Here is a 15,024-nt window from a genome sequence, read left to right as displayed (position 1 = left end):
TTATTGTAAAACTTCTAATGGCCAACCAGCCACACAGACTCGGGCAATATAGTAAAACAAGAACACGGCCCTCACTAAATAGGAAGAACTCTGGGCTTGTAAACAGGAGCATATTACAGTGAGAAGAAATTATTTTAATTTCATCATAATTTCTAACTTGCTAAAAGAAAACACCTAAAAAATGAGGTGAACAGAAAGCACTAACAAAGAGAAGAATTTTCTATAGGGAAAAAAAATCTGTAGGAGATACAGAGCTAATACATTAGCTTTTTACCAGTACATTTTGAAAGAATAAGTACTGCCACTAATTTGAAAAATTAATAACTCTGATGCATAAATTATGCTTCATGAAAAGAGAAGTTTCCAGTCAGAAAACCAAGTGGCTCTTTGAAACCGCAAATGGCCTACTTATAATGAAAATTGTCTGACAGCCCCATTTTTAATTATCTTAAATTAGTCTGTGGTATTTGTTCATTAAAAATATTTTAAGAAATGAAATATTAATTCTAAAATAATGAGAAGCAAAAATTTAAAAATATGCTGAATATTTTGTTCACTGTTCTTCCATAACACAAACTGCAATATATTTATCAAATTCAGGTTTGATCTATGTCTAAGGAAATTATGCTTATGTTCCCCCAAACAATAAGAAAATCCAAGGAGTAATAAAAATGCACAAAATAATAAGCAACTCATGAAATCATGGTAATAGTACTCTTTGTTTAAAAATTAGGTTCCTAGGGGTGTCAGGTAAGCATCTGCCTTCAGGTTAGGTCATGATCTCAGAGTCCTGGGCTAGAGTCCAGGATCTGGCTCCCTGTTGAGCAGGGAGTCTGCTTCTCCCTCTCCCCCAACCCCTCCCCAGCTCCTGCTTATGTGCTCGCTCTCTAATAAGTAAATAACATCTTGAAATTAAAAAAAAAAAAAAAAAGTTCATAAAGAAGTATTACTAGAGAAAAATTCAGATATTTGAAAGAGTTCAGTCCAAAAATCCTGAGGCAATAAAATGGGCCTTCACAAGTGACCACTGAAAAGACAGATTCACTTGCTTTTGGGATGAATGAAATTTTGACAATATCCAGAGGCAGACAAATCCCCTGTATTCAATTCAACAATTATTTCCTGTAACATACTATGAGCTAAGCACTGGATGTTCAAAACTGAGGGGAAAAAAAGGGAGTATTCATCTATATACTCTAAAAGTAATATAAAGAGAAACATCAGACTAAGTTCTAGTAAGTGCTCTTCAAAAATCAGAACACAGTATATTGTTTTTTCAAAAATCACAACTATTCTTCATCTAGATTTTTTCCTAGCTCTGTGACTCAACAAAACAGTCAATCACCACTGTGCTAGTTTCTCAGACAGTCACCCATTACGGGCTTAACTGTGTGCCCCCCCAACCCTGCCCACTGCCACTCTTCACCAATTCATATATTGAAGTCCTAACTCCCCAGTAACTCAGCATGTGACTATTTGGACACAGGGACTTTAAAGAGATAATTAAGATAAAATGAGGTTCTGTGGCTGGGCCCTAATCCAATATGACTGAGACTGCTGTAAGAAGAGCAAATTAGGACAAACACGCAGAGGGAAGACCATGTGAGAACATAAAGATAGAAGATGGCCGCCTACAAGCCAAGGAAGGAGGCCTTGGAAGAAACCAAATCTGTAGCCTCTAGAATTGCGAGGAAGCAATTTGTCATTGAAGCCAACCACTCTGTGGTACTCTGTTACAGGAGCCCTAGCAAATCAACACACCACCTATCATAGCTTGATGGCAAACACGAGCTGGCTTGATTCTTCACCACATCACTGAGTCTACTCAATAAACATTCACTGAGAAACTTCTATGTGCCTAGTACTCTTGCTAATCGGTGGTCTAGACACAAAGATAAGAGGCTGGAAAATAAGGTGATCACAACAGGGAGAATCTCTGTCATACTTGCACCTCAATTTTCCTTCTGATCTGAACGCTGTAGTTTTCAGTATGTAGAGAATTACACAGAAGCTAGGTATGCTGAGAAATAAATACATAAATAGTGAACCACAGGAAACAGAACAGCTGGGTTTTCAGAGATGTGAAAGGATTTAGGACAAACCAGTCTACTGACTACTTGCTGCTCTGCTTTAATACCCTCCATCTGAAATAAGGCAATACACGAGAAGGGCCTGGAACAGTGACAGACACCTGAAAGAAAAATCTTGCCTAGCCATTACTACTGTTAAGATTAACATCTCATTAAATCCTCCCAACAATCCTGTGAGGCATATGCAGTTATCCCCATTTTAGAGATTAAGAGGAAAGAAGCTCAGGAAAGTTCAGCGAACTGACCCAAAGCCAGAGAGCAAAAGGGAAAGAGAGGGAATAATTTTGAGTCCCAAGAACTAAAACAGAGCTCTTCATAACACATTTTGAGTGTCTTTTCTCATAGCTAACAGAGAAGGAAGGTAGTTCCGCTTACTGAAATAAAACGCTCCACAGGAAACTTTTTTTTTTTAAAGATTTATTTATGTATTTGAGAGAGAGAGAGAAAAGAGAGAGAATCTCCAGCAGACTCCCTGCAGACCGCGGAGCCTGACATGAGGCTCCATCTCAGGACCCTAAGATCATGACCTGAACCGAGACCAAGAGTCGGACGCTTAACCAACCAAGCCACCCAGGCACCCCTCCACAGGAAATTTTAATTAACGCTTCAGTTCTTCCAACTCTCTCCCTTCTGCTTCTCGGTTGCAAGCAACAACAATCAAAAGAGGAGCTTAAATGGTTGGTAACAAAGGAGAAATTTCAAAAGGCTGTTCCAGTTGGCCGAGGATGATCCAGGAAGCGCGCAGGGCAGAACGCGCATGGACACACAGAAACCCAGCACGTGCTCAGGCGGGGTGTGGGACTGGGCAGCCGGCTTGCTGCAGTGCTGACTGCACACAGGAAACTGGGACCTAATGAGTTTGTGAAAATCAGGCTCCAGCTCAATTCCTAACTCCTGCCAACAAACTTGAAATGGGCTCCCAGGCCATGCCCGGACGGGAAGAAGTCTCCACTGAAATAAGCACGCGAGCAGTGAACAGGAGAAGAAAGGCCCGGTGATACAAAACACTTGCGTGGACAGCGGAATGAGCAGGCCAACAGGCCAGGCTTCTCCCAGCCAGACTGGTGCCCCCCGCCCCCCAGCATCTGTCCTGTAGCAGAAGTTACAGCTCTGTTTCTTGTCCCCCAAGGGCACCTGGACACATAGGGGGCTTTTGATAAATGCTAAGCAAACAAAGAAATGAAAAAGTAAGAAGGGAGGGAGGGAGGAGGGAAGGAAGGAAGATTTCTCTGCTTAGATCTGATGTCCACCAAGACTTATTTACAAATTCATTATCAAAGTTTCTCCCTTAATTCAGGTTAAGTACCTCCTATTCTAAAATTTCACTTAATCCAAACCCTGTTAATTCCAGACCCATCATTCCCAACCCTATTGTTTTACATTAGTTGTGATTTTACCAAAAGAAAGACACCGAAAAATAGACCTTTCCAATGCAAGTTTTACTTAAATCTTAAATACAGCTGAGGAATCTTTTTTCTTTTTTTTAAAGATTTTATTTATTTATTTGACAGAGAGAGATCACAAGTAGGCAGACAGGCAGGCAGAGAGAGAGGGGAAGTAGGCTCCCGGCTCAGCAGAGGGCCCGATGTGGAGCTCAATCCCAAGACCCTGAGATCATGACCTGAGCCGAAGGCAGAGGGTTTAACCTACTGAGCCACCCAGGCGTCCTGCAGCTGAGGAATCTTACTCATGACCACCAGGAGTACAAAAGTGTTAGCTCCCACATTTCCTTCTTGCACTAGCTCTCCACTGTGTATTTTCTAATACAGTGAACAGCATAAAAAAGTAAAAGCAGGTGTGTTCTTCAGGACAGGCAGCGATTTGAAACCTAGAGACCATGCTTCCCGTAGAGCCCATCCCCTTCTTGCTATCCTGGAGGAAACCCACACAACCATTCCCTAAGTGCCATTAGAAGAAAATGAAAACCAGCATTAAGGAATATTCAAAAAGCAACCCAAGAGTTACAGGAGCAAGCAGTTGTTCTATTTTATAGATGAAGTCAAGTTACTGGTCTTAAAAATTGAGGCAGAACTGGATGTATCTCCCAAAATCTCCTGACTTACTTCTTCCTATCTTTACTAATTTAATGATTACAACTGTGGCCAAAAACACCAAACACGGGCGCCTGGGTGGCTCAGTGGGTTAAAGCCTCTGCTTTCAGCTCAGGTCATGGTCGCAGGGTCCTGGGTTCAAGCCCCGCATCGAGCTAACTGCTCAGCAGGGAGCCTGCTTCCTCTCCTCTCTCTCTGCCTGCCTTTCTGCCTACTTGTGATCTCTGTCTGTCAAATAAATAAATAAAATCTTAAAAAAAAAAAAAAAAAAAACACCAAACACAACTTCTCTTTGTCAGTACTCCTCCTATCTCTCATGGCTAACACTGATGAAATATTACTTAAATCCACCATCATTAGTGTTTTAGACAGTAAACCCTCCAGGTTGAGGACCAGCTCCTTTCGCCACACAGCATGGCTAGTTTTGTAGCCCAAAGGAAAAATAAATTACTGCTGATGTTCCTGGGTTGCTTCTCAAAACCTTTTCAATGATATCATGAGAGTATCCTGCAGAGTACCTACAGAATGGTAATAAATATCCTCCCCTCAATCAAGAAACAAAAGTTCTGGGGTACCTGGGTGGCTTAGTGGATTAAGCTGCTGCCTTCGGCTCAGGTCATGATCTCAGGGTCCTGGGATCAAACCCCGCATTGGGCTCTCTGCTCAGTGGGGAGCCTGCTTCCCCCTCTCTCTCTGCCTGACTCTCTGCCTACTTGTGGTCTCTCTGTCAAATAAATAAATAAAATCTTTAAAAAAAAAATAAAAGAATTTTTTTAAAAAAGTTCTAGATAGTTCTTGCCAATGGTTAAATAAACAATACATTTCATTTGCTTTATCAATAACTAAACCTCAGGTTTAACTAATAAGAAATAAACAAAAATTCATCCAAACATTTTTACAAACACACTCATTACATCTAGAAACCTTGAGTTTTCTACTGGTGCTTAATTTTCAACCCACATGCCAGCTCCAGACAATGGCTAGGTATAGACTAAGCAGAAAATGGCTAGATCCAGATACAAATCCGAGGTTGCGGGGGGGGGGGGGGGGGGGCGGCACAATTTTTTTTTAAGGATTTTTTAAAATTTAAATTGAATTAATTAACATAGAGTTTATTACAAGTTTCAGAGGTAGAGCATACCCAGTGCTCAAGACATCTCGTGCCCTCCTAAATACCCTTACCCCAGTTACCCCAGCCCCCACCCCCTCTAGCAACTCTCCTTGGGTTTCCTATGTTTAAGGGTCTTTTATGGTTTGTCTGACTCTCTGATTCGTCTTGTTTTATTTTTTCCTCTTGGGGGATCACAATTAGGTGGCATTTGTCTTCAGTACTTCTGGGCATGACTCTCACACAAAGTCTTGCTCCAGAGGGGACCACTGTTAAGGAGATAACGTCATAAGCAGTCATCGCCATGCCCCGTCTGCTGGCTTTGTACATGCGAATGCTTTTATACACAGACACAAGCCAAGCTACGCACACTTATATGAACTTCGAACCTGGGAAAAAACACAACAAAAGCACATATAAACAAAATCAACATTTAGTGCCTTACTAAACACAGTTAGCTCTTTCTGGGGAACTACCCCATGCTTTACAACTAAGACCACTGAGAGCTAGAGAGGAGGACAGCAACAGGTACATCGTCTGTAGTCTTTCTTTAACCCATCAACTTGGTAAAGCAGGGAAGTGCTGTAGTTGAGGGGACATGGCAGTAATCTAAGACCTTCCAAATTCAACAGGATGCCCAGCCAAGGTTTGAGAAACATCTCAGGAACTGAAGAACCCAGACTGGGTCCTCAGCTGCCTCCAGCTCCCTCTTAATAGCCGACTCAGCAGCCCCATCCTGAGGATCCCACAGGGGAACAGAGGTCCCTGCTTATAAAGAGCGACACGTCTCAAGACATTGTTGACCGCCAAGAGGCCTCCTCTTAGCAGAAATACAGCACTGTGCACTGTTGCTGAAGGCCAAACGGCAAACAATGTAACAATGAAAGGGGACAATAACAACTCCTGTGATTTGCGTATCTTTTAACAGCTTATGAAGTGTTTGGCACAGAACTTAACTTGCATAATCTTCAGCAAACCTCTAACCTTGAGCATAGGCAACATCACAGTCCTCAAGTCAAGGTGAAGTACCTTTACGAGCAATTAAGTAACCTAAGGCCAGCTAAGTGCTCATCAAGATACATATTCAAGTATTCCGGAAATGTGCCTTTTCTAGCACGTTTTATCATACATCACCAACCTAAATACTGAAAAGGACCACACTGAAAGATCAAAAAAGCAAATCTAATCCTTCCCAATGTGCACATAAGCACACAGGGCAAGTGAATAGTTCCATCCACTGAGTTTCAATCAGTAACATGGGCCAAATGAGTATTTCAGAAAAAGCTAAAATGCTATTTTAAGAACAGAATATTTGTCAGAAGACAAATGGTTAAGGAGAGGTCTGATGGTGTAATCTGTGCCAAACTGAGTGGCCTTTAATATATTAAGAAAAATATCACTGCAGGAATCTGTAGGTAGTTAGTGTTTGTTAGCTCAGGCAGTCTCCATGGATCTGCGTGCAAGAGGGAGCCAATCACATCTCTTAAGTCTAGCGTCTCAGACGCATAGAAACATAGATTATTCTAGATTGTATCTATGAATTTTACATATTACATTTAGAAATGCCTCACCAGTTTGCCAATGGACTCCATGGCACAAGGATTAAGAATCCATGCTGACGATACTCAGATCCTATTTATCACAGAGCAAAATAACTGTATTATTATGTAAGTCCAAGTTCAAAAACCACATGGATTTCAAAGAATGCGCAGGAATATAAAATCCATCTTGATCAAGTTCTGTACCCAACAAGTCGAGCAAAGGTATTTTTCCAAGAAAAGCAGTTATATATGACAATGTGGGTTACTAATTTAGAAAGACAAATTGTGCAATAAAGTTAAATATAGTATTATGTGTATTATTTAATACTTCTTGATTCCAAAGTCATTTCTACATGTGACACTGTCTCAATATTATTTTTTTAAAGATTTATTATTTGAGAGAGAAGGGGGAGAAGGAACAGGGAGAGAGGGGAGAGAGAATTTTAAACAGACTCCATGCAGAGTTTGATAGAAGACCTGATCCCATGACCCTAAGATCATTACCTGAGCTGAAATCAAGAGTCATACACTTAACCAGCTGAGCCACCCAGGTGCCACGTCTCAATGTTATTATAATGAAAATCAACTATCCTTTTCCTACTGAAGTAAAACACAGCATTTTAGTCAAAAGAACGCTAAACACCAAGGGAATATGCCACACTGTTTTGGTACTACTTACGGAAACTTGTATTCTCACTTGATCCCCTTTTAAAGGAACAATATGAACAGTAGAGGTACATCACCTCACTGAGATCAGAAAAGAACTTCAGAGATCCTCAAACATTTTCCTTTCCCCTCCTCTCTCTATAGGATGAAAATGACACAGCCAACCAGCCAAATTTCAATAAATGCCTCACATGTGCTGGGCACTTTTCAAGGAAATGGAGATCCAGTGAGACACAGGGAACAGAGGACCCATGGACTTGTGAAGCCTGCATGCAATTTTCAAGTAAACAAAAAAGTGGTACACCCGAATAAATAGTTTAAAAATATTCCTAATATGTAAGTGATGAATCACTAAATTCTACTCCTGAAACCAGTATTACACTACATGTTAACTAACTAAAAAAGCTGAGAAAAAAATTCCTAAAACCACACAAGGGGTTGGACACAGAGCCCACCAGGCTCATGTTCCCTCCTGTTAATCCTATGATCTATTATGCCACAACATCAGGGTCTGAGAAACAAAAGAAATCCAAAAGAAAAGGCAGACAAAGGAGACAAAGAAAAGGCTCAGAAAGAAGAAACTTACACAATGCTCTGAGTGAGGGAACGTCCCTGGTACATTTCTTTAATTTAGCATTGCCAACCCTGTCTGTAATTCACTCTTCAGACCAAATAAGCCATCAGATGAAAAAGAAAGTTGCTGTGAATCTGCTGATAATGGAATTAAAGCAGAATGGACATATAAATCCTCTGCTCTTTTCCATAGAAGCTTCGAACTGCCGTGCACATACTCTGTCCATTGTGGAAATTTTCCTAACTTCCTACAGAAAAATCTATTCTTCCAAAGGACTTCAAGTCTTGAAAGAGATTCCAGTTTTCTTATTATTGGCTACCAAATGTGTCTGATTCTTAGACTGTCAGGGCTCAGGGCAACCCCCTATGCTCTTTTCTGCTCATCATTTTCACAGTAGTGAAGGTAGAACTCACCACTGGTTTAATCCCAGATTGTAATTATCGAAGGGAAGTGGTTGGGGCTAATATTTATAGCTCTCAGCTGGGAAAAGCAGTCCATGATTTCCACCTAATGGACCCCATTATTTCTTCAGAAGCGCTCTGATTTCTGGCTAACTCTTGAAACAATTCCCACTGAAGAATGACCAACCAAAATTTAAATGCATTTTTCAACACATTTCTTGCCTCTCCTCAATCAAGGGAAATGAAATATACACAATTTCAACAGGTACCGATCTATTATGGAAAGAGATAAAGTGTGTACTTGTGCTATAACAACAAAACACTTACTTTGACAATATGAAGTATTTAAGTTACATCAGTTAACCTGAAAAAAAAGAGTCATTTCCCAAATGACAGAACATTAACTTGGATGTTTCACTTTTTCTTTTCATATGCTTAAACCTTTTGGTCTACATAAGGTTTTCCCGTAACAGTTGAAAAATATTTCATAAATTACTATGGAAGCATGGAAAAGAAAACTCAAGGCATCTGTTTAAGAAATTTTTACAAAGAAATTATTCATAAAGTTAATGATGAGGTTAAAAAATTTGAGGAACACCATGGCCAGTATACGGCGAAAGGAAAAATTTGCTTCATACTGTACAATCTCAGTATGTATTTAGGAAGGCAAAGTCTGCCAAACTTTCACTGAAATTGTTCTAGCAGTCTTCTTCATAATAACAGCTACTAATTCCTGAATGCCCACTGTGGACTACATACCTCACATAACACTTCTCTTAATCCTAACCTCTACCATATCATGTAAGCATTTGTGTATGTGGTGAAAACAATTTGTCAAAGTTACACAGAAAGTAGACATGGTGAGATCTGGTGGAACCTGAAGGCAGGCCTCTTCGAGTAATGTCCACTATTCTTCCCAGCTACAGTCCTCGCCCTCACCCCAGAGTTTCAACCCCAATCACATGCACAATTGTTTTTATGGAATGGAAATAATGCTGATGAGCGTCATAAGACCCCTCTTAAAGTTGAAAAACAAAACAAAACAAAAAAAACTTAGCCTCTATTTTCTCATAAGTTGAAAAGGTCATGTTACTTTTTCCTCAGACCTCTCCCAGCCTCTCACCAAATAGTAAAGCAGAAAGTACACACACACTGTAACACCAAAACAACCCTACAATATCAGAGACTACAGAGTTGAAATGACAAGATTCCAGGCTCTCCTGTCCTAGGACCACAAGACCACACTATCTTTACGTCCACAGGGTTCAGTCCTTCCCAACACCGCCTTCCCCCACAATAAATAAATAAATAAATAAATAAATAAATAAATAACCAACCAACCAAACAAACAAACTGTGCAGAGCACAGTTGTCTTTAATGCTAGATACTTATCTTTCTATGAGACAATCTGTTCATTACTGACATTCGTATTTAATCGATCTGATCAATTTATCTTTATAAAGCATTTTCAGCTACTAAATTATGTCATGAATGCTATAATCAAGAATTTCTCCATTGACTCGGATTAGAGCTACTACGTAACATCTTTAAGCATTCACCTGCCTCCCTCTTCAATTTTCTTCTAATCATGGACCATTCTGTATGTGAGCAGCTGGTATTTCAGCTCCGGAAATGCACGAGAAGGCACAGCACACATCCACACTCGCACTGGCAGAAGGTAATGTAACATAAAGCAAATATATACACCAAGGCAGGCTCCGATGCTGACTCCAAGATCACATCACAGAGGGAAATAGGCCATGAACTTAGAAATGCCTGGGTTGCAATCCTGGTTCTACTCAGGACCTCAGCTTCCTCACATGTAAAATTAGAGAAGTAAAGAAAGCATTTAGCCAAGTGCACACCATACACAGTAAATACTACCACCATCACCAGTCGCACCGGGATAGGCTGGCCCATGTTTCCCAGCTGTCCCATAACAAATAATTAGGACTAGTCACCATCTTCCCCTCTCCCCTCTCTTTTATAAAAGCTGTACTGAGATATAATTTACATACCATAAAATCTATCTTTTTAAAGTATCTCACTCAGTGGTTTTTAGTATAGTCACAGAATTGAATGACCAACAGTTTTATCACCCCCTCCCCTAAGAAGTACCACAGTCATTCTCAGTCACTCCCTAAGACTCTCTCTCCAAGCCCCGGGGCAACAACTAATCCATTTCCAGTGTCTGTGGATTTGCCCCTTCCCGACATTATAAATAAATGGGATGACACTGTGTCTGGCTTCCTTCACCTGGCATAGTATTTTCCAGGTTCATCCACATTTTAGCACTAATCAGTAGTTCCTTCTTCTGGCTGAATAACATTCCACTATATGCATATATCACATCATGTTTATTCATTCGTAAAGCCGATGGACATTTGGGTAGTTTCCATTTGGGGGCTATTATGAATTATCCTGTTATGCACATCTCAAAGTTTTTGTGTTAACATATGTTTTCCTTCCTCCTGAATATACGCCTAGGAGTGGAATGGCTTAGTCATGTGGTAACTCAGCTCAACTAGTTGAGCAAATGCTTAGTTTTCCAAAGCACTGTACCATTTTGTATCACCAAATACAGTATATAACAGTTTCAGTTTTCCACATCCTTGCCAACATTTGTTATTATTGATCTTCTTAACTATAGTCTTACTAGTATGTGTGAAGTATATTTCATCATGACGTTGATTTGCATCTCCCTGCTGGTTAACAATGCTCAGTATCTGTTCATGTGCTAACTGGCAATGTATACAGCTTCTTTGTAGAAATGTCTAGTCTGATCCTTTGCTTATCTTTAAATTGGGTTGTCCTTTTATTCCTGAGTTGTAAGACTTCTTTATATATTCTAGATACTAGTCCCTTCTGAAATATATGACTTGCATATATTTTCTTCCATTCTTTCAATCCCCTTTTCACTTTGCTGATGGTGTCAAAAATTTTGATTGAAGCACATAAAATTTAATTTGGATGACATTAAATTTATCTTTTTTTTTTTCTTTAGCTGCTCATGCATTTAGTGTCACATCTAAGAATCAATGGCCTGACCCAATGAAATTTTACTTCAAGTTACATAGTTTTAGCTCTAACACTTATGTTTATACCCCATTTTGAGTTAACTTTTGTATACTGGTATGAAGCAGAGGTCCAACTTCATTATACATATGAGGCACTAAGAGTTCTTGAGGATGGTTATAAAATTGTACTGTACTTCCTGCTGGAGATGGGAACAAAGCACCAAAGATGCTGAAAAAAACAGAACCACCATTTCTGTGTTGGAGATTCTTGAAAGGGTCACACTGAGGAGGGCCATCTGAATGAGAAAAATGACTGAACTGTTAGACAAAGAAGAGCTCTAGAGTATTCCAAGAACAGGGAAATAATGGGCAAAAAAGTATGTAGTTGAGAAAAGGCCAGATATATCCAAAGGACAGAAGTTTAAGGTGGCAACAACATAGGCCAACAGGAAAAGGTGACCCTTGGAAGGAGAGCAAAGTTAACTATTGAAAATCCATCCACCACACTAGAGAACTTGAACTCCGCTTTGATGTGATGTACACCCAACTCTAGATCTGAACAAGGGCATCACATGTATTTGAGGAAGAGAACTGTGGGGATATGAAGAATAATTGAACTAATAGGCACAGGGACAGACTAGTGTTGGGCAATTCTCAAATATGTCCAGCTGGGAGGAGAACTGGTCTGTGGGACTCTTTCTTTCCACAACTACATGACAAATCGTACTTTGCTCCTTAGATCTCTTGGTGTTAACAAGCCTCCTAAGACATTTCACGCCTGGTTCCATCCTCCTCGTTTCTTTGAAGGATACATGTTGTGAGCTTTAAAAAGATGTTGTACAAGCATTCTACCAGTTTCTCAATTTTCCTCCATATTAATAGTCGGTTTTACTCAGATACTTCACAGTCAGATGTCATTAAAGAGATAGCGCGACCACTGGAGGTCACGTAGCTCTGGGCCCATCCTCTGATCCAGGAGCCCATCTAAATGAAGTTAAATACATACCTTACAGACTGTTGTTTTTTTTTCCTCTTTTCTCCACTCAGAATCCAAATGATTCCATTTCTACTCTTCTTCCAACATCCTCTAGCATTTTCTGCCATAATTCTCAGTTGAAAAAGTGCTTCGCTATGTTTCCATCATCAGTTTTACAGAAGTGAGTTTACAGCTCTGCTATTAAACCCTTCTGTCTGGATTTTCTATAGATGTTTTTATAGACTCAGAAATATACTACAGTATAAAACGTCTCTATTTTGCCTAGGACTCCTATAAATGTTTTGCGATTAGTGCAATCCCAGCAACACCACCAGCAAGAAAAAGCCCACTGCTGCTTTTCTTCACTAGAATGTCCCAACTTTCTGTTATTCCTCAAATGGGCCTTTAGTATAAAAGGAGGTGCTATTTCTGCTATCCCAATTGTGAGAACTGTACTCGGGTCAATGGAATGAAACACTTCCTCAAAATAAATGAGCAGGAGACATAATGGAATTCTACATTCCTTGTTCTTTTCTGTTAATTGACTGGTGACGTGAACGGGATCCATCATCACGTGTCCTGGCTGGAAGGGCCCGCTCTGCACCCTCTCTCCTCCCAGTGATTCTTATTTACAAAGACTCATGTAAAACAAGTCATTTGTTTGCAACAGCGGGGAGACTGGCCAACAGTCTGGCTACTCCAAAAAAAAAAAAAAAAAAAGAGTCAAATTGGCTCATGTAAAAGTAGGGATGGAAAAAATGAAATTATAGTGGCTGCACTATGGCTCAGACAGTGAAGAAATGGCTAAGTTTTAACATCAGAGGAGGATAAATCTTTGATTCCTGCCTGCACTTTAGCAATTTTCCTATGCAGCTGCCAATTTTTTTTCACCCTAGCAAAATCATTAAAAACTGAAAATTATAGATTTTTAAAACCACTTCAAAAGCAGACAGAGGGACAGAGAAAGAATAGAAAGGGAAAAACTCTAAAGGATAAGCCAGAAAATGTTAATGCCATGCTTATCTTCTGTGGGTAGTAAAACTATAAATATTTTCTTCTCTATTCTGTCTTTTCTGATTTTTTCCTAAGGAGTATAGAATGCTCTTATAATCACAACAAAAGAGCAAAATGGGCAGAGAGAGGAAAAATAGTCAATTAGGCTCTCGGAAAGGAAGCTGTCCAGGGAGAGGGGCAGGGAGTGTTCCTCGTACACTGAGCACAGGACAAAATGAAAGTCACGTACAGACATCCACATTCCAGGCACCCTGAATACTGTAAACCTTGTCCAGTTTAGCCTTTAACATTTTTCTTAATCCTTCCAGCGTACCTCTGAAATTGCTTTTACTCTTTTAACTACTACTGGTGTTTTCTTATGAAAAAAGTCAAATTTCAGAGAAATTTAAGTACGAACGGCCAAGTTTTCACATCACACTCAGCAATTCACCACGCCCAGGGAAGGCCACAGTACAGAGAAATGGGACTTGAATAATAAAGAGCCCTCCCCCCACTTTGTTTTAACAATGTCTTCTTTGGTATTTTTACCAATTAGGTCTACAAATTCTTTTTTTTTTCCCAACAAACTGTGGTTACAGATGGAGGGAAATCTCTGCGGCACAGCCAAGTGTGAACACACCTTGGCTGAGGACTGCCTGATAGCCCTACTGTGTTTCTCTCCCTCTGGCTCTCTGGCAAGTCAAGAAGCAAGACTTAGGAAGGACCATGTGGCATTACCAAAATGATGACAACTCTCAGGTTACCCTAACTCAATTAATCTTGGAATAAATTTCTGAAGCCTCAACATATATTCTCTTGGTACAATGACATTGCCCACAGTGAGTGGAGAAGCCCGTCCTGTGGTTTACCTGGGAGATATAACCTGGAGGCACATGGATGGGAGGAATAGATCCATTGGGTGACATCATGGGAACTTCAGCGGGTCCTACGAGAGACAAGAGTAAGACATTAACCACTGAAGACATACACATTATTTAAAATAATTATTGGTATTTCTAGAATTAATATACTATCAAAAATGAAGAGAATTACTTTGAATATTTTCTCTTCAATAATTGGTACATCATGCCTAAGAATTGAAATCATGGATGAAAAGAATTCTCCAGCTGTATAAATCAAGGGTAAAAAAAACAAAAACAAAATAAACAAACAAACAAAACAACACAAAACTTTGAGCATCTTTAAATATTTAACGATTCCCAAAGCCTCAAGTTCCATAAACTAAGGCTGCCCAGTAAGAGTCATCTAACAAAGTAGGGCAAAATGGTTGGGTTTTTCTGCCTTAAAAAAATGTATTATTAATAAATGCTTAAACAAATAAAAGTTTAAATATGTCCCATCTCCTCTGGTTTAAAAAGCTCCCATACAATTTCGGTTTATAATTTCCACTTCAATTGTAATTTTCAGTAAGTTACTATAACATACCAATTATCTGAAATAGAAGAAACCTTTAAAATACTCCAAACGAATTTGGTATGCCTCTTATATTATAAAGCAGGGAAAAAAAGAGATCAAATTTTCAAACTAGGCATAATTAGGAAGATTCATGTCAAATTTACCTGGATTATTTCAAAATAAAGCATTCA

General features: G+C 39.6%; 1 protein-coding gene across 2 annotated transcripts in view; it reads right to left on the bottom strand.

Annotated features, from left to right (window-relative positions):
- Positions 1-15,024, bottom strand: part of FNDC3B (fibronectin type III domain containing 3B) — a 342,975-nt gene that overhangs the window by 146,588 nt on the left and 181,363 nt on the right. For both annotated transcript variants that reach the window (XM_082688730.1, XM_082688731.1), the window contains exon 4: positions 14,287-14,363. In XM_082688730.1, coding sequence (XP_082544856.1) covers positions 14,287-14,363 — 77 coding nt within the window. The remainder of the gene's footprint in view (positions 1-14,286; positions 14,364-15,024) is intronic.

The sequence above is a fragment of the Mustela nivalis genome (assembly GCF_964662115.1).
Source record: "Mustela nivalis genome assembly, chromosome: 1".
NCBI lineage: Eukaryota > Metazoa > Chordata > Mammalia > Carnivora > Mustelidae > Mustela > Mustela nivalis.
Note: the sequence above shows the minus strand (reverse complement) of the source record. Positions and strands in the feature narration are given on the sequence as shown.